We start from the raw sequence: 20,953 nt of genomic DNA on the forward strand, positions 1-20,953 counted from the left end.
ACTCTGCACAACAGAGCATTACAGTAAGGTATGAGCTGGTCACTGTCGCAGAGCTCTCCTTTTTGGGAGGTAGCTCAAAAATCCTCTTTTCAGTTCTACGTCCTCCAGAAAGTTAGTATTTAGCTGTAATTGCTACAGTTAACTGTTTCCATTTCTGCGTGTTGTGTTAAACACCAGAATGTTCCAACACTATCTGCAGCAGCAAACTGCAAGCTGATAAGAAAACACCAGGAAAACACGCGATTAGGTGCCAGCCACATGCCAGAGAGAGCCGCTGAGCTCAGCTAGGATTTGTGTCACTTGGTCTGCAGTATCGCCGTGGGACAGCATGCAAAGCCCTTCTCAGCAGAGCTGGAACAGAAACGGGGAATTACAAACAGAACCAGTATTCTTCAAAGAGAGGTTTGAAAAGACAGCAGTGCTATGTAAAAGAGGACTTCATCCGAAGACTGAAGATCTCCGAGGTTATGAGCTCGGTTATTTTTATTCCGATAATCAAACTAGGCAATATTCAAAATGGGTGGCTGGCAGTCACAAGAGCTAGCGAGTGATACTCTGAACTAGAAATTATATTTTTCACTCCCAGGATGCAGAAACAAAGTATTACTCATTAAGCCATATGAACTGATAACACACATTGTCACAACGGTGTTGGCTACCAAAATGAACTGAAAATAATATAGGAGGATAATCAAAAATCACCAAGTCAGAGAATCTTAACAGAACTCTGCTGTTAAAATATCATCTAATGATAACACTGCATAACTTGGGGTGGGGTGTTTTTTATCTCAGATCGTTTTAGGAAAATTCAAAACCGTTTTACTACTCCCACTTAAAAAGAGCCAGATTGGAGCACTTCTTGCTCCAGCATTGGCTCTTAACTCAGGATCTCTCAAAATTGCTTCAGAAGGGCCCTCTGCATGCTCTGGAGGAATAAGCGTGTTATTGTTCAACAAAAAAATATAAAATTTCCACCTTCACGAGGCCTTGTCCTGCCTCACAGAGGCTTCCTTCCTGGGTATCAAAAATGTGAGTTTTTTTTCTCGGTTCAAGCACTTCTCCTAAGCAAAGCATAGAGGCAGGCACAGTGCTGAGTTCCTGCAGAATCAGGAGCCATGAAGAGCTCCCGAGGAGCATACAAGGCCCCGACCTCCCTGCCTCCCTACACGGTTCCGCCTTTGGCAGGAGAGACTCTGGACACAGCCCCAAGCTTTTGTGAGACCAGGTTTTCCTCCCTCAGGAAAACAAAGAGCAGAAACGTTAAGAACGAACACACTGGAGACCAACTCAGTGAAAAGGCAGCTCCTTTACTTTCGGGAGACAGAGGTTTCTCCTCTACTCCCATTCCTAGCTCTCCAAGACCCACCACCTTCAGAGCAACACAACTTTGCCTAGATTTCAAACTGGGAGCATCTGATTCAGGTGCAAAGCTCCAGAACTACAGCTATGAGAAAAACACTGGCCAAGGAACTCGTCCCTGAAATTCCAAGATCAGGAACAGAATTTTCCGTGACCTCTGCATACCCCACGTATCTAATCACACCCATAAAAAGAAAACAAAAAACAAAAAAGCACCATTTTATACAAGAGGCTAACAGTAAAAAGTATGTTGGTCTCGAAAAGAAAATGTCTTACATAAAAGGAATTATTATCCAGTATGTTTTATGTCAATTTAAAAAAATACAGCATTGAGAAAACCAGTCATCAAAAAAAGAACTCAGCAGAGGTGTCTGCAATATTTAAGAACTCTGTGTTATTTAACACACTATTTTCACTTTCGCCAAAGAAGAAAATAGGAGTCAGTATACTAGTAACAATAATCAAATAGTGGCGTCACCAAAGTAACACCTACCTGTCCAATTTCTACCACTATAGAAAGAACAATAAAATACAATTTATTGAAAAGTAGTATTTTTTTCCCATATGTTTGTGGTATCCGATATTTTAGCATCTTTTCGGTATCAAGTATAACTCTTGTTGTCAGCAAGTCATTATATCTAAGCACAATTCAACCAAGAAGTTGCTCTTACAGATCCCCACACCCTGACTACGCAATATTCTGTATGTGCCATAGGCATACTAAGCTCTGCATTTGTATGCCAAAAAAATTATATGGGTTTTTGAAGCAAGAACAGCGTGGGCTGTGAGCAATGAAGAAAAAAAAGAACCCAAGCCAAAAATATAAATATAGAACAACTTAGATACTACTTTAAAAGTCTGCTCTTCCTTGTCCCTCTCTTCTTCAAGACTGCTTGTGTCATATAAACCACTTGTTGTGTAATGTGTAAAACATGCGGTCTTACAGAGTCTCTGAAAGGACCGTTTCCAATGCTTTAAAACGATTTTAAAGGCCAATTCACTACACAAAGCTAGCTCTCGTGTGCTTCAAGCCTGCTGATGATAGGATCATGTCGGAAGCCCTGGAAGCGAGCAGCTTGTGTTTTTCAGCCCAAAAATTCCCGGAAGGGGGCGGGGGGGGGTGTGGAAAAGAACTGCAATGCGAATGTAAATTAGCCTAAAGCAGAGGCAGTAGGAAAGCAAAGCCAGTACGAATAGCTAACTTACTCGGTACACGTGTGCCTTCTGCTTCCAGCAGGAACGTCAGGATACGGCTGTTTTCTGCCCCAGCAGGCTGTGGTTTCGGTTTTTCCGGAGGTGCTGGCCAAGCCCTTGGCGAGCCGGTGTGCCGAGCGGCGTGCTCCCCACCCAGCGGGCACGGCCGCCCCACCTCCGGCACAGCCTGCCGGTGCCCGTACCCAGGGAGGGAACCCAAATCGGCAGGGTCAGGCCCCGACAGCGCCGTGACAGCACCGACGCGGAGGCCTGCGCAGGAGCTACGCCCTCAGCACCCCAGCCCTGCTGCGCGTTCGGCGTCAAGGGACGACGAGCAAACCCATCTCCCCCTTCGGAGGTCACTTCTGGAGGTGGCTTGACCAGGTTCCCCCGCCAGACGCGGCTGTCACCGAGCTGACACCACACACAGTCAGGCGGCAAAAGCAGGGACAAAACGCCTGCCAGGCTGGTACAACTCGGGGACGGAGCCACTTTTAGCTTTCAACAAGCAGGGTTCATCTTCCACCTTTAGAGTTGGTAGCACTGGTTCCGGGGGAAGGAATCTACTAGTTCTGCCTCAACAGACTGATACGTTTATTAGAACTTTATGGGACACCTCTTCTCTAAATTTGGACTGATTATCCAGACTCCCTGAGTACATAAATGCTATTAACCAAAAGAAATTGAGATGGTTGTACCAGTTAAGGCCACTGAAACTTGATTGATTAGGGCTATTTTCAAGCATAACAAATCCACATAATTTCTATTAACTTAGAAGTAAAAAGGTGCTTCTTGAAATACACATAATGACCTGCTCTTCAATTTTTTAAAAATTCTGCTACAGAACTAAGTTCTCAATATCTGTAATACAGGAGGGGGCTTTTGTATGTTTTTTTTAAAAGAAAAAGCCCCCCACGCCACTAACAAACCCTTCAACCATTTTTTCATGATAGCCTCTATGCCGAAACAAAACTCAGCCCGAGAAGAGAAGTAGAAAGGGGAAAACACCCAAAGAAACAACACAGACTGATGAAGAAAATATCCCATTTTTGAGTGAAGTACGGAATTTTTTTTCTGAAATGACTGTATGATTTTGCCCACTGCACAGCTTTTCAAATTGCAACTTTTGCAGTGGTCTCCAGATCACAGGCTTCTTTCACAGCCCTACTTTTCAAACACGAAGATGACCTTGGGTGATGGATACCGCATCCCATAACGTTACACGAAGCCAGCTCTTCCACATAGCAGGCAGCTTCTGTACTCCTACAGCTTCCAATTTTTAATGTTTTGGTCTATTTTTAGCATGCCTGTGCTACCAAGAAAACCAGCACTGTTCTCCACAGGGACACAGTTCATGCGATTTTCACGTGCAGGGCTACGTGCTGGCTACAGCTCCGAGGGCAACTTGCAGGAACAGGCCCATGATTTGCCAGAGTCTTTCTGCAGAACACCTATAAATTAAGGATCTGTGAGCCATGACACATCTACTCTAAGGAGAACACGAAAAGGAGGTTCTCAGGTAGCCCATTTAAATACTTTTCTGAATAACCCCAAAATTTAGAGATAGCCTTTCCAACCTTCACAATAATACAGGAATAAATTTAGGTATTTCCCTGGACATATCCAATCAGTACTGTGACTTCAGATCCTTTCTGCTCAAAAATGTCCTCCTCCACAATAAGGTGTCTGTGCGAAGTTTATAAAATAAAAATCTAGTGACAAACAGGTAAGGTATGTAGCAGAAAAAAAACCCCACAACATCAAATATACTGACAGTAGGAACGAATTTTTATGATAAACTTGTGACAGAATTTCCAGTCTGCTGCAGAAATAGTAGGGACTTCACTCAAAGGTATTCAGTAATTGCTCTTTTTTTTGTTGTTGTTTCCTGTTCGTTGCACAAGAAAGCAGACTGAATTCTCCTTTAAAACAGTATTAATTTGGATGCCAGCTGAAAGTAACTAACCTTAAATTTCTTAAATCATTAAGATCAAGAAGCTTCCTCTGAAAATATTCAAGATCAGTCAAGTCCGAAATAAAAATAATTCTTACTGAATTTCCACTGTTGTTGAATTCTTCCAGCACTGCTTCAATAAATTGTCCATGAAAGTAAAAAAGATTCTCATTTCACTAAGCTACAGCAGCCAGCAACAAAAAGAAAGTAATTACTCATTAAAAGCAATGCCATAAATCTGCTACATAAAAAGCAGAAAAAGTTCATTTGGTATCAATAGAATTACCATGTAAGAACACAAAGATCGAAGAAAGATCACTGGATCCAGTATTGTGGTCAAATATTAGTGCCTTCTATTAATAGCTATGATTGAAAAGTAAGCTAGAAATTGGCTCTCCTGGTAGCTATGCAACTGGCAAAAACAATTTAAAAGGCTGTAAAAGAAAACACAGCAGCGCTGGTAGGGTACCTTCTGCAGAGGAAGGAGATTAGTTCAGTTTTTCCTCTCTACCGCTGCCTGCTAATAATGGTAAAGATGACCTCCTGGTTTGTGCACCTTGGCAGTTAATGTATACATAGAAGACACTGCTTGTCAGCAACCACTAAATGTTCCTGATGATCACAACTTTACTTGAATCAAACCCTTCACTCCACTTACCCGATAGGGTACTACAAGGTACGTGAGTACTGACAACACTCTGGTACAAAATTACAGTTAAACAGGACTTCACATCAAAAAGGAAAGGCTTGTGATAGATAGAAAGAAGTCAGAACATCTGTTTCAGTAAAATATCTTTAAAATATTCATTTAGATTTGAGTCATACAGAAATTGGGCATGTGAAGGTTGCCGATTAAAATTCCTAGGTAGAACACAGAAGCCGCACAGATATAAAAGAGAGGTGACAAGAAGCAGCACTTATTCTTTATACCACATGGACACATACATGGGTGAATAAAATCCCTGTAAGAAGACACTGAGCAGAAGCAGCAAGTAGATACTGGCTGCAATGCCAAGAACTTAAGAGTGAAACAATAAAGAGCACAGGGATAAAATTAAGAGACAAAGAACAGCAGTTCAGATACACAGTGCAACGAAAACGAAGCCAGACAGCTAAGTGCTTGCTCTTAGGAGCAGTCCACATTACAGGATACCATCACAGCAAAATTAAACTACCCACGTATTAGCCAGGCATTAAGCAATTACAAACATTCATCACACACAAGTTCCTGTATCTTGAACTCAGAAACACAGGTAACCCAAGCAGAACACAAGCCATCAGTTATTATTACTTAACAACTGAAGGAAAAATTACTCAGGCCATAATAAAGAGGTAGCAAAAAACGCTCTGCCTATTCAATTTACAGTAAGCAATTTCACCGTAGGTTAAGAGTAGGTTAAAAAAAATGAACAGCTCTAGCTGGAGCAACTTAACTGCACCACCTCACCCACCTCTTCAAAGAAGTTAGAAATTTATCTGGATAAGGTACATTAATGAAAAGTATTACTGACCAACAAAATGATTAAGGAATCGAAAGAGACTTTGCATACAGGATGCATTACAGCTACAGCAGGGAAAAAAAGGAAGAAACAGCAGTCCAAAAGTTGTCTAAAAACTGGCGGAGCATTTTTGATTGCATTAAAAGACTTGATCGATTTTTGCAGCAAAAGAGAAAAGGTTGCCTTTCCTTTTCAAGAAATACTTCCTATCCTGTAAAATTTCATTTAAAAAAAAAATCCCTGCAAAATTTTCCTTTATAGGAGACTAACAAAGAACACGTGAAAGGCGAGAATGTTACCAAGCCTGTTTCCTCACAAAGGCAACATTCTGCTGACTTGTTTTCCTCTCTCTTTTCAATTCACTGAAATTTCTAGCAGGACATGAAGAGCATCCCATTGTTGCTGAATGCTGGCAAACAAACTCTTTTCTATCCCGTTGCAGGGGATGAAGTCCTATCATATCCTCTTCATTTTGAAAACAGACCATCTCCTTAAGTATGCATTACCTTAACAGCAGAAGATGCTTCACTTGTCTGTGTTTTGGGGGGCTGGCTGACATTAGCAACTGCTGGTTTCTTCTACAAAATAAAAGAAAGACATAATAAATGTCAGAAATGTTGATGAAGAAAAAGAAAAGCCAAGTAAAACTGTAAACCAAGAAGAAAAACAGCATTAAAAAAAAAGAGGTACACTTAAAAAAAAAAAAAGTCCAGCAGAACATTTTATGAAAGACAAGTCATCTGAAAATAAATTCTTCTATGTAACTTTAACTCACGCATACTCATTTCCAACAGTTTTGCCCAGCCCACAATAGGCTGAGTTCTCTTGTACTGTTTTATGGACAGTATATAAATCCGTGCTATCTCCTGTGGCACAGCGACTCCATTTTAATTAACATTTAAAGCAACAGTAACCATACATACTTTAATTAAAAGTATCGATGAAAATAAGATGGGCAAGTTATTGCTGTACAGACATAACTTGAATTCAAACACAGAAGGTAACATTACACCTCAGACAGGGAAGCAAAGATACAAAGCTAAGGGCAAAACGATGGCTTTTCTAGTTAATAAATACTCTTGCATCTAAAACAAAACCATGACATCCCCTTTGAACCTCCAGTTTTCGAACAATGCAGTGCCGTTATTGTCAAGTACCACTAAGTGCTATAGCAAAAACTCAGCGATTGCCGAAATCACATCTAATGAAGACCGGGAAAATAAGCTGTTAGCCATGAACACAGCAAAAAGCATCAGATTTTTGGAGGTAGCCGATGGGTAAGACCTATTGATTTTCTCTGGTAAGTGGAAGCTCAGGATTCACAAGGCAACTAAAGCGTTCACACTTTAATTACTCTCTACAAGCAGGGAAGTCTGCAGAACGATCAGAGATTCAATCAGCAAACTTGTATGCAAACTGGGAAGCACTAGCTTTCAATTGATGGGACACTAGTCTGGGAGACCTCTGTCACTGAGGTAATTCCAACTCCTGTTCTATTTCTGATTTAGCTCCAAAACCAGGAGAGCATCTCAAATAAACAAAGCTGCACATTCAACAGTCAACCTCTAGTCAGAGCCACCCTCTGTCGCCATTTACATCAGATTAACATCACAAAAATGTGGCCCAACGTACAGGCTGACACAAAGTGGGATATTTACATAAAGGATTTCACACTCAGTACTGGCCAAACTGGAAACAGTGGCATCCAAGTCAGACTTCAGGGTATGTTGCAAAACCCAAGTGTAACACCGACTTTTCCTGTTAAAGGGATGTTAGGAGTGTGGCTGCCCTGCCAGATGCTCCAGCCCCAGACCCCGAGACCCAGGGGTCTCTGTCCAGGCAGAGGGATGTGGTTGCAAGTTCAACCAGCAGCAAAGCCGAGCACATATCCCTGAGACACACAGACACAGACAGACACACGGGACGTTGACACAGCAGGCTACCGTCGCAGCACCCTCACGCAGGATCCCCATCACAGAATCACAGAATCAATGAGGTTGGAAGAGACCTCTGGGATCACCGAGTCCAACCTTTGCCCTAACACCACCACGTCAACCAGACCATGACACTGAGTGCGACGTCCAGACTTTTCTTAAACCCCTCCAGGGACGGTGACTCCACCACCTCCCTGGGCAGCCCACTCCAATGCCTAATGACCCTTCCTGGGAAGAAATGCCTCCTCATTTCTAGCCTGAACTTCCCCTGGCGCAGCTTCAGACTATGTCCTCTTGTCCTGTCACCAGTTACCCAGGAGAAGAGACCAACCTCGGCTTGCTACACCCTCCTTCCAGGTCATTGCAGAGAGCGATCAGGTCTCCCCTCAGCCTCCTCTTCTCCAGACCAAACCCCCCCAGCTCCCTCAGCCACTCCCCATCAGACTTGTGCTCCAGACCCTTCACTACCTTCGTTGCCCTTCTCTGGACTCACTCCAGCACCTCAAGGTCTTTCTTGCGGTGAGGGGCCCAGAACTGGACACAGCACTCGAGGTGCAGTCAGCACCCACAGCCATGTCCGCCTCATCTGGGACGCCCCACACACACCCGGGTTGGGGAGCACACAGACACTCGCCCCGCAGCAGCCAGCGCCAGGAACAGGGCTGTGGCCCCTGCGCATCATCCCAGCCATCGGCACCGTCCTGCCGACCCCCTCCCACAGCCTGGGCCCTCAGGCTTCCAGCCCCACCAGGTGAAAAGTCCCAGGTCACTGCAGCTTCCCCAGAGCCCGTCCACTACGGTGACTGACCAGGTTGGTTTCTGGTTGTTGTCTTCGTTGACACTAGCTGCTCAGGTTTTACACCTCTGTGCATCTATCTCCCTCCCTTTCCTTATCCTCCCAGCTGAGAAGACAGGCATCCTCACACTCCACATCTCCAACTAGTGCCACTGACCAGGTTTGTTCTTCTCACAGCCTCCCTCATCATGTGTCGGTCAGGTGTGTCTTGGTATTTTCTTCTTACGGCTCCTTTGACCAGATAGCCTCAAAGGAGAAGACACTCCCCTCCACACACTCTTCAAACCCCAATTACAATGAATATTTCTAAATCCCTTAAGAAAGCAGCAGTCTTCCAGCCCTAGGTGGCAATGGTCCTGGAGATAGGTGATGGAGGTGTGATGCATTACAGTTCTGTAGAGACAGTACCGAGATACAGAACGCCTTGGGTTTTACTTCTGATGTAGTGCATTAAAGACTCAGTAATAACCACTATCCACAAATGCTTCAACTTCTAAGTAAGTTATTAAGTTGTTGAAGTGCTACTATTCCATTTTCAAAAAGAAAATCCTCAAAAAAGAGCAGACATCTGAGGAGCAATCAGATATGCATGCTTTCAGTGTCACAGCTCTAAATTCCCACCTCAGGCTCAGCCTTTGGTTCAGGACTCACCTTTGGTACCTAAGACTATATCTAACATAACTGTGATGCTCTGAAAATCCACAAATAAAGTACTGTTTTGCAGAGGGAGCTGTTATGACATCTACCAACATATTAAAAAATTTCAGGCACAAGGCTAGCCTCCCCCTCCAAGTCTGAACTAGAAAAAAAAAAACCAATAGAGAAATAAATCCTTGTTCTGAGCATGAACTTATGTAAATCAATTAAACAGCATAAAGGAAAAATTGTTACTGCAAACATTCCTCTGTTTCATGGTAAGTGGAACAGCAATAAAGATACAGGTAGGAGAAACAGGAGAAAAAGAAGCAAATAAATTCTCCTCTGGAGTAGTGAAAGACAACCTGGAGATAAGCTATGTGGAAAGTTAAGCCACCACATCAAATCAGTATTCTTTACTGAAAATTGATCACAACACGCTAAGTGGAGTAATACATTTTAGTTCCCAGGGTCATCTTTCAACAGTAACCTCTTTGGTATCTATCCCTCAATACATTTGTAAAAGCAGAAAAATTGGCCACATCATGCTACCAGGTTCATCCTTCTTTTACGCTTATTAAAATAATGATGTTATGTGTTTCCCAGCATCCTCCTCACATTGCTCCCTCCAGGCAAACCAGCTCTGACACCCTTTATCAACAAATCCATCAAAGCTGTTCCCATCTTCTCCTCCTCCAAAAAGTGCAAGAATATTTTTTTTCTGTGTCAGTCTCAGACACAATCAGCTGAAGAATCACCTTGCAGCTGTAGTCACACCTTGCTTCCCAACCTGATAACAGAGCTAATGAATTATCAGCTCATAATTTATTTATGAAATTAATTAGAAGAATCAAGATCCTGTACAGAATTGTGTGCGAAGGAATAAAAGCTCTGGGACAGGTATTTATAATCTACTATTCATTATTAGCAGTGGCTTCAAAACAAAAAGCCAAAACACTGTTTCAGAGTGTAATATTAATTCCCCCATGTTTAATAAAGGGGAGATAAAATATATATGCCTTTGATATGTTGATTTTCTGAGGGAACTCATGCATTAAGACTGGTGTCTAGAAATACGGATTAAATGTCCATTTTGGACTGCAACATTCAGGTGTTCATTGCAAGACTGCAATGAGAATGCATACAGTACAGTTGTTTTAAGGGGAAAAAAAAAAAAATCACATGAGGAAAGAGCGTGCAGTCTCCACCCTGGAAATGCTTTTGATACCATAAGCAGCATTTCAGCCTCCACTTCTCAATTTCTCATTCAAGAATTGCTTGAGCAGCAATCACACCCTATTTCTTCCTATAGTGGGAAGAGCCTCACATCATAACAGCTCCCAACGAGTACCAAAACTTAACTGAAATAATGCTATTTTTCAACCACTTTTTGCATCGTAGCCCAAGGAGAACCAAAACAGAAAAGGAAGACCAGCAGACAAGCTGGTGCCGTCCTCCTCAGAACCCCTCCACTCCCCCAGTGAGGACGGGTCGGGGTCACGCTCCCCTGCGGCCACCAAGTGCCCCGATGCTGCAGGGCGGCGTGGACGGACACCCCCGCCAGCCCCCTGGCACTCACTGCAGGGGCAAGAAAAACCAACCAAATAATACAGTTTAAAATAAATAATTTGGTACGAAAGTAGAAAGAAAACTCATGAACGCTCGGCTCAAAGTTACTTATGCACTTCCACAATTCAGACCAGCAGTGGGCACCCCAGCAGATTTTTACCAGGCATAATGTCTTTACTCAGCATTACACCCCTGCACTCTCGAGTAACTCTAACACTTCTTCTAGGCAAGGAATTCTGCACGACAAGCATCAGGATTAAAAACTGTCACAGAAGTCCTGATGTCACAGCAAAGAATCAATTCTAAAAGGATAGTAATGCTTCAGCGCCGTTTATCACTCTCAACCTTTCAAAGTAAAGAACGCATCTCCTGTTAAGAATAATGAGCTGAGCAAGCAGCACGTGTTTTGTCTACATTGCTGTAAAACGTGACTCGAAATGGCAGGGTGTGTTAGGCAAGGTCTTGATCCATACCATATCTGGTAAAACATGGCCCCACTCTAAACAGGGGCTTCAAATTCCTAGGATATGTGGCTCTGTCTTCCTTTTAACACCACATCTTTACGTTCAGACACCAGCAACGCACAGGCTAGATTTTTAGACTGACACAAAAGCTCTCCTTGGTATTTCCCTCTACAACAGTAAAAAGAGAATAGGTCTTTCCAGATTATGTGCAGTTCATAACACAAGCATGAATCCATTCAAAACAGAGTAGGGGGGTTTCAGAGCACAATCACACACAAGGGGAGCATTTGGTTTGCATCGATCTTATGACATATTAAAGCAGACCGCGCTCCCGAGGGCAGCCCTCTGAAGGGGCAATACTGAACACGGTGTTTGAGAACGGGACAGCAGGACCATGCAACTCATTACAACACACGACCTGCCTTACTGAGTCCGGCCAAAGTTTCAGGTATCCCATTTCCCTGTCTCTAGCAGGAGCCAAAAGCAGATATAAAAGGAAACAAAAACAGTGACGTAGAAAATAGCTCAGGCACATGTTGATACTCCTTCTGAATACTCTCACAGAGTCAAACAATTTGTGGCCCAGGGACTTCTTAATTTCAGCCTGTTTTATAAACTGTCCTGGGTTTCTCTTCAGTGATTTTGTCCCATCTCTCCCTGAAAGTATTTGTACTTTAGCACGCAAAAGCTTCTAGAGCACTAATGCCTTGATGGCATACAAAGTCTGAAGCAATCTGAAACTGGTGGAAGGGCACATGTAAGCTGAAGATGGTGTCAAGACGAGGGGTAAAGGAAAACCATGCCAGCTGTCTCTCACATCCCAACACTTTACATAGAGAATTGCTAAAAGCCTTGAAACATCAGGAGGGAAGGAGAAGAAAGGAAATCTCCTATTTCATACACTTTGCAACGGCATGCTGCAAACGTGTTGACTCAGGACTATGACAACAAAGCGCAGTGAGAAAACAGAGGGACGGATACGAGAACAAAGCAGCACATCACTCTCTATTACTGGGTGGCTGGTGCACCCCAGCTGCAAACATATGTAACAGCTTCAAGCGCATGAGCAATGACCAATTCCAACAATCATCTATTTTCTGTTAACATCTACCATACACACATCCACAAGGAATGAAAACATTTCATTAAAGCAGATTTAGATTCTCAAGAAGTGCCTGATTCTCCTTAGACTGTGAATTCAACAAACGTAAGGTTCTGAAAACCAAGACATAAAGAGTTAAGGTACATCCCTGTGACTTGAACCTTTGTCCTTGAGCAGCGACCAGCACAACCATAACACGCACACTTCCACTGTCAACGACGCTGATAAAGAACTGCCTATATCTTCTTTGAATTACATATTCCAACACACCCAGTTTCCAACCCTGTCCTTCCAGAAAATCTTTTGCCTAGTGCTATAAAACACAACGTACAGATACACATTCACTTGCTCATCATTAGATCGACAGATTACGCATATCTCAACCTAAAGATAGATCCCCCAGACTGTCTAGACTCAAAGCTTGAGTAGCCCTGCTGAAATGAGGCAAACCAGCATGCCGGTATCTTTGCTTTGCTAACGTAAATCAGGTAATGAAGTGGAGCGGATCAATCTTCCCAAGATCAACACGGCCCTGTGAAGCAGGGTATCACAGTCCTGTCTCTTCCAAAACCCTTCCACAATACTTCTCTCCTGTGACAGATGCAATCACACTGAGTATTAGTGCAACCAAAGGGCTTCCAAGTAACCACCACAGGCTACTGTGAAGGATTAGGGTTAAAGTAAAATGGGCACATAGCCTTAAGGCCACATCTTAGTTTTTGTTTTCAGAAAGTGAACAGACTGAATTTAGCATTCTAGAAGGAAGAGTTGGAACCTTAGTACGGTGGTAAGCTTTATGTTTCTGCCCACTGAGCAGAAGCAAGCAGAGGTAAGACTGGACCCTCGGGAAACGAAGCAGGGAAGGATTGCGTGCATCCTTTACTGCCCAAGCGAGAGAGCCATCAAGCAGAATGGAGGTTGCTGGAAAGAGCTGGTGAACCCAGCTGCTCTCCATCTCTTCCAGCCAGTCAGCAAGCTCCAGCTGTGCGAGCTCACTGCCAGCCACTCCAGCGTAGTAAGACACAACGGGGTTTAGAAGCTTCATCTTTAAGTGAGGTGTGGAGACAGGCTGCAGCGGCCAGTTCTGCTGTGGATACCATGCAGGAAGGGAAGCCTGCTCTGTGAGGCGGAGGGCAAGGCTGACTGCCTTCAGTGAGCCCATGGCTTCCCCTCCCAGCTCTAAGGACCCCCTGTTGATGACACAGCTTCGGGGACCAGCCTGCTACTTGGTGACTGGGTTTCTTTTCTCTCCTAATGAGCGGCTGGATGACCTCAAGTAAGGCAGCTCCAGCTCTGTGCTTCAGCACCTCCCCTTCCCCACATTTTATCTATGCCGCTCAGGTAACGCGACTAGTCTCCTTTACACAACGCTTGGAGATCTAAGGAGGAAAGTACTGCGTGACAGTCAAGCACTAAGTCACTGGAAATTCTAAATACTTCCTGAAGAAACAATCTTAGGAACGAACATCTGTTGGTACATCATAGATAAAGTGCACATACTCTCTGCTATGATTCTATGCAACTCCAAAACTACAGTGTTACTAAACAGGAGTTACCAGTGTGAAGGTGCTCTAACTCTTTTAAAGCATTATTTTATTGTATTGTATTATAATGCTAGAAATGGAAAAATCTTATGAAGCCATTTAATCTCCTGAGCACCTCTGTGCAAGTTCATGTCTTACCAAGCAGGTTTCTACTTACAGTAAACCTGCTGTGGTTTTTTTTTCAATCTACTTTCAAGTCTCCAAGAAGGAAAGGCTTAAGAAGCCTATCCTACACCTTAACAGTACTCATTTTGAGTCCTCCTTGATGCTGTGGCTAATCAGTGTCTCCTACTCGAACCCGTGTCAGACCTTTCCTACCTTTACTTTTCAAAGCTTTACTCTTCCTCTCTCGCTCCTTCAGGACTATATACCCAAAGAATCTGAGAGACAGAGTTGTTTATTGTTATTTTTAGCTAAACAATGAGCATATGGGCTTTTACAATTTTCCCTTCAATATGAATATGAAGTTTGCAAACACGTTCGTATTTCCTTGTCATTTCTACAATGCACTACCAAACCTTTTGTAGTCAGGAGATGAACAAACTCAACGTTCTCAACAAGGCTGATCACAGCTATCTAGATTGATTATAAATTTCTGCTTCAAGAATTGAAGACTAGAGGAGTAACCTCTGATTTTTAAACAAAAATATAACACAGCAGATTCTTAGGAAAGCTGTGTAGAGGTTTTGAGTTGCTACCTCAACTGCTCAAAAAAATCAGAGTGTTTTGGAGGTAGACGTGAACCACAGTGGAGCTAATGCCGTTCAATGAGCCTAAGGAAAAGTGGTTTGATCTACTTCTCACTTTTAAGCACTGTAAAGTCGATGGAACAAATCAAACATACACAAAAATTCACAAGAGAAGACACACATGTAGAAATCAAATATACACAAAAATTCACAAGAGAAGACACACATGTAGTATTCTAAGGACTCAAAACACAAAAGCATCAGGACAGTAAATTAGTAAGAGCTTTCTTTTCCTAGCTAGAAACAGATCTTCTCAGTAAGAGGTCAGAAACAGTAACTCCACCGCCCAAACCACAGCCTTCAACTCCCACCCTTCCCACAAAGAAGTCAACACTTCTATATTAAGAGCCACAACGTGCAGCCAAAGAATTTGGCATTAAAACTAAGAATGTATAAAAGAACGATGCCATTTAACAAAAAACTAAATTGCCTAGAGAGGAAAGGAGGAACATACTCCCAGGCTAGACAAGCCTTCCTTGGCATTTGGACAGGAAAGAAAGGTAATTGCTTTAATCATCTACTTCAGAGGACGGTAATAAAAGTGTTCACTGGCCTTCATTTGCAGTGCAGTTAAACACGCCACGGCTCCGACAAAGTTATTTTCCAAACAGCTTCTGCTATGAACAAAGGATGAGGCACACCTATTTCTGGCTTCCCGATGCCAATGACTGAAATTTGAAGCCAACAAGTAGACAACTAGCAACAGAAGTTTCTACGAATTCCTCCCTTTCTGAATCTGCTGACAGCCTTCCTTGGGGAAGCACCGCTCCGGCGTGCAGCAGCAGAGGCTCTCGGGGAACTAACGATCAGTCCTGGAGCCTTCTCTTGGGGAGACAGCCCGACCGACCACAGCACACAAGCACCGACCCCGAGTGCCGAGCAGGGCTCGGAGCTGCTGGGAGAGAGGCGACCCTTCCACGTACCGCTCCTAACACTGCCCGCAGCCCATGTGGGTTCTGATTGTTAACGACATCCGCTGTGCTCAGTCAATAAAAGCTGCTTGTGTAAACTCCAGTGCTATAACCCAGCAGGGACTCTTGAACTGTGAATGTCAGCTCCTGAGGAGGCAGTCCCCTGAAAAATAAGTATTTTTTCTAACGTACAGCACTGACCATGTATTTGCAAGTGTGTCAGGAGATGGCCTAGACGTGCAACATCCTTGTATGAATTTGGATTTGTATCTCTGGAAGAAAAGTCAGAGTGCAGACAAGGTGGAAATTGTCACAGTGAACTCGCTTCATCTGTACTTCTGGACAATCGAAAAACCAGGACCATCAGGTGTGTCCCACAGTGCACCTGCACTGCAGAACAGACGCATCCACTGAGTTCATTTCCACCAACACTAACACGAAGTATTTGTAAAAGCATGAACAGAGCAAAGAAGTATTTTCAGTACTTCAGTACTCAGCAGTACAAGACAAAACTACACAATCCTTCAATGAATAATGAGTAACTACAGTCACCAGTTAATTACCTGAAAACTACTACTTTGCTATCAAAAGACAAATATCCATATAGGAGGAAATTCAGTAGCAACTTTTCTTCTTAATATGTTCAAATACTTGAATTTACCTCTGCCGCTTCTGCTTTTTTCTCTCCCGATTTGGAAGAAGCTCCACTTGTCTTCTTGTCACCATGCTGTAAATAGAGAAAACAGACGTGTAGTTATTAAGGTCTTAAATTATAACTTTGATGTAGAAAAATTCCCAAACATCTTACTGCGTGTATGATTCCTTTCACCTACCACAGTACGACAGAAGGGAACGTTTTAAGTTTTCTTTCTCACTAATAGACAGGATTTCTAAATGACCTGCAGGATAACCAGAAGTGAAATCACAGCCGTAAAGTCATGACTTTCAGGGCACTACATGTTAACACCACTGTTCTTGTGAAAAGTTCTGGAAGATATTAAGCCTATCCCTCATTCCTCACCAGAACAGTGCTCTCTGATACTTGCTTTGGAAACGCTGTAAATCCCTCAGCCTTCAGCAGAAAACTGAACAGCTCTCCAAGAGACCAGCACGATGTGTGTAATCATGAGCATCCACTCCGACATCTGAACTTTCCTCAGACACATTAAAACGCTCATTACGCCCAGCCCTCTTCAGCTGGAAGGAAGCTGTTACTATAGTTTCTGGAATTCTACTGCTGACAGACAAAAAATAAGTGCTGCAGAAGTTCAGGCACAGGTGGATATTAGGAAACATAGTTCTTCAGTTCTTCCAGGTTCCCCAAACCTCCTGCATCTTTCATCCCCTCCAAGAATTTAAATCTCTTGCTTTCATCGAACCTGATGTGCAACCCCATTTGCTCCCCACGTGTGGCCATGTACAGAAAGACAGTTCGTTCAGCATGCACACTACCAACCAGCGCACGTTTTACTCTCTGCATCTCTGAAACATGGTGAATACGGGCCCTAAAAAAAAATAAATCTTTTTCGAAAGAGTGCTGTTTAATCTTCAGAATAAAAACAAAAGGCAAAAAGCCAGAAATTTTACCGTGAATATAAAAGGCAACATAATATAGCTATTGCTTAATATATCAGCTAGTGCAACTTCCCACAGCAACTGAGACATCTGGGAATGAGGATTCATGTCCGGATTGCTTTGTTAAGTAAAGGCAAGAGATGATTTTGAGACTCATTTATTCCCTTCTGTTTCCAGGACTGTGCAGCAGGAGGTAAAGTTTGCTAACCCACTGAAGTCATGAGTTCCTACAGATTTTCCTTTACACTGCTATAGGGAAAAAGTAATGATCCACGTATCTCTGCACTGTCTTCAACAGGAATGCATTCAAGCACATCAGAAGACGGGCTGGGAAAATACTATAGCTGAATGAACACATAAAACTAAATGTGAAAAAAATAGCATGTCTCTAATCTGTTTCCATTACAGCGGTACGTGCCGAAAACTTTAAAAAATTGTTTTCGACAACCTCTAATAATTCAAGTTTTTAAAACGAGTTCAGGCATCACTAAGACACTGAAAATGCTATTCTCATATTCCAGCTGTGCCTCTTCAGAGGAAAAACAAGCCCCATAGGTTGTCTTTTCAGATAAGAGATTAATTGAATCACTGCCCTATAATAGCACTTTCAGTATAGACATGATTAACCCAGTCACCTGTGGTTTTTGCTGCTACAATAAAAGCACAGCACATACATACCAGTAAAAGCAACGTCAGTGAGCGTGCTCTTGCTGAGGAAATGGTAACTCCAGAGCCAGCACTGCTCTAAGGCTCAGGAGCTACAGCTCCTGCCCAGCAAAACTCTGCTGTGTAGACCGGGTCCTCTTCCTAAACGGGTACCCTCAGCATCACAACACTCTAAAAGCCGAGTGCTACTCTGAGTCCAGCTAATTCAGCTAACAAAGCAAACACGTCTTTCTGTACACTGCCTGTATTTTATTGCTTTTATTCATTTGCTTCATGGACAATTTGGACATAGCTTTGAAAGCAGTAACAACAATTAAAGCCTAGGTTTACTTTTTTTTTTTCTTTCATTAAACCAAATCACAGAATGCAGGAGCTTTACTGAGTTCCTACTGAGTGTGCCAGACTTTTACCAGGGCCAAACCTGGTGTTACCCTTCCTCCCTATTTCCATCTCTTGGCCTTCACACCAAGGCAACCCATACCAGATAGGACCACGGCATCAACAGAGCACTCAGTCCCAGGACTACGAAGAGGGCAATGCACTGCATCCCAGCTGGTGGATGGAGCTCAGGGTGTCCCCTCCTGTGTGACAAAGATCAGACCACAAGGACCACAACTGTGCCACCCCTGAACTCAAGTCAGAGAGAGACTAAATGCATCCCGTCTTCCCTCCAGAAGGTTACGTCAAATAGCACCTGTAATAATGAGACTTTGACTTAAAGGCCAAATACTGGGGTTTTTTAGCTATGGGAACAAAGCACATATGGCTCAATCAAAGTAATTTTTTTAGCCAGTAAGTTGGAGTCATGTACTGTGTACACATTAAGCGCGCAAACTCTCTGGCCACAGATAAGAAAACAGCCTAAGAAAGTATTACCTCACTTGAAAGTCTGCCATCCTGAGAAGGTAACCTTGGAAAGCACAACTTCCTAACGCACCTTCTGAGAAGACCATGCCGGTTCCCTGAACAGCTGATGCTTAAGATACGAGAAGGGATCCTGTTTCAAAAATGCCTTTCAACAGCTCTTTTCTGCTCCCTATTTCTAAGCTTTGAACCTTCTAGTAAAGAAATAGATATATAAATACAAAGCCAACAAATCACTCTACTGAGCAAGAGGCTAAGCTTGAGTTTTCTGGGGCTGTATGCATGCATTGCTCCTTTAGACTCCCATACAGGTGACAGAGTTGACTTGAGTCGACTTTTCCTTTGGGCACTGTTTCCTTTTTGTGTTCCTCTCTCCCTACAATGCCAAAGAAACATGTCCACAACCAAGCCGGTGGACAGGAGCAGCTCCAGCTCTGTCACACAAACAGTGAGCATACAGCTGAAGTTACATTTCTAGTTTAACTAACGAGCTAACAATTCCTTATAGTTGTTAAGTTGGCCCAAAACGTTTTCCAACTTCACCAACTAAAAACGAAACACACAAACCCACCCATGATGACATTTTCACAAAATACACAAAGAAGTATCATGAACAAGAAAGTCTGTGCTGAGATCTTCCTCCTGTTCTACAGTACACAAACATGCCACCACACCATTGTCTTACAGACACACCTTTAATGTCCAATTCAAAGGGCACTCATAAACTAGAAAGTAACCGGCCGAGGCGAAAAGCAAAATACTAACAACTGAACACACAACTGCATTCTCAGCCCGCGCTTGCAAAAATCAGACCTCAACTAAAGGTCTTGCTTCAAGAAATTCCTTCTAAACCTCGGGAGCCCCATCAGCATTAATGAGCCTTTGGTTCAAAGCCATTGCGCAGTGACGACACACTCAGTAACCGGGTGAGAGGCGAAGCCTCCTTGCACGATTCTCAGCTGAAGCCAACCAACTTTGCACAACAGATATTAAAGGAGACATATCATTTTACACGGATAGGAATGCATTCAGTTGAAATTGGGAAGAAGATGGAGATCTTTGACGCTGCACAGAAAACTGCCAGACGGAAAGAGGTGTCAGGGGAACTCCAGTCGAGCAATGTAAGGAACGGAAAGGTGAAACTTGAGTTCTTCTTACAGCCATCCCACTCGACTTTAAATACACCAGCCAGGAAAAATCTTGGTAGAGCGGCCAATGAATCTCTTCTGTGTCTGCACCTCTCTTCCACCCTTCTCGCTTCGCTTACCCATCCTTTAGACCACCAGGTCTTCCAGGCAGAAACTGCCCTGTGTGATACAGGTGCACGGGACAAGAGAGGACTCCAGTCTCACCTGGAGGCCCGCAGGTGCCATCCTGGTGCCAACAGCTGTAACCACGGGTTTCCAATGGAGTATATGGAGGAGCGGTTTCCTTACCCGATCACAGGTAGTCACGTTGTCTTAGTAGCTTTTCCTACCCTGGATTCAGTGAGCCAAGACTACGGAGGCCTTTAACATTCATGCCATCACTTTATGCAGCAATCCTCAAACTTTCCTTCTTGTGACTTTGCGTCACCTCCACCACGCTGTACCACTGGTTTGACTTGACACAACGACTGATACTTGAAAACATTACTAAACACCAAACCAAGCTACGCAGAGCAATTTAAAAGTACAGTTATAAAATCAACATATTTCATCTATCTAATTATATATTTAGGAGATACATTAGAGCGACGTCTTCTCTGAAAGCCACCTTACACAACGCACACTTTCCGTAAAACTTCAGTAGAACGCAAACTTTTTTTCACTACTCGACAGAGAGGCCAGCGGTTTCCTCCTATGACTAACAAATTATAAGGAAGACTTTTCAAAGCAACTGCAGGTTCATCACAGTAATGAGCAGCGACCCAAGTCCAGCCAAACGGCATGGAGCCACCAGAGAGCTGTGATTTACTCAGGGCGTATCCAGCAAGCGACGACTATTCCTGGCAACTCCACCATCTACCTGCAGTTAAGAACACGTTTCTGAAAAAAAAAAGGCACCCTGTGGAGTTTTTTTCCAAAGCTCAAACAATCCCATACAAACTCTGCCTCACGTCACGAACCGCCGTGTTTTGACCCAGCAGCACCGCTCT

General features: G+C 43.3%; 1 protein-coding gene across 1 annotated transcript in view; it reads right to left on the minus strand.

Annotated features, from left to right (window-relative positions):
- Window positions 1-17,394, minus strand: part of CAST (calpastatin) — a 56,043-nt gene extending 38,649 nt beyond the window's left edge. The window contains exons 1-5 of the mRNA XM_009703885.1: window positions 17,299-17,394; window positions 16,373-16,438; window positions 6,513-6,584; window positions 2,757-2,967; window positions 1,853-1,869 (exon numbers count right to left, since the gene is read on the minus strand). Of these exons, the coding sequence (XP_009702187.1) occupies window positions 1,853-1,869; window positions 2,757-2,967; window positions 6,513-6,584; window positions 16,373-16,438; window positions 17,299-17,394 (462 nt within the window). The remainder of the gene's footprint in view (window positions 1-1,852; window positions 1,870-2,756; window positions 2,968-6,512; window positions 6,585-16,372; window positions 16,439-17,298) is intronic.
- Window positions 17,395-20,953: the final 3,559 nt, after the last annotated feature.

The sequence above is a fragment of the Cariama cristata genome, unplaced genomic scaffold (assembly GCF_000690535.1).
Source record: "Cariama cristata isolate BGI_N322 unplaced genomic scaffold, ASM69053v1 scaffold9927, whole genome shotgun sequence".
In the NCBI taxonomy this organism is placed as follows: Eukaryota; Metazoa; Chordata; class Aves; order Cariamiformes; family Cariamidae; genus Cariama; species Cariama cristata.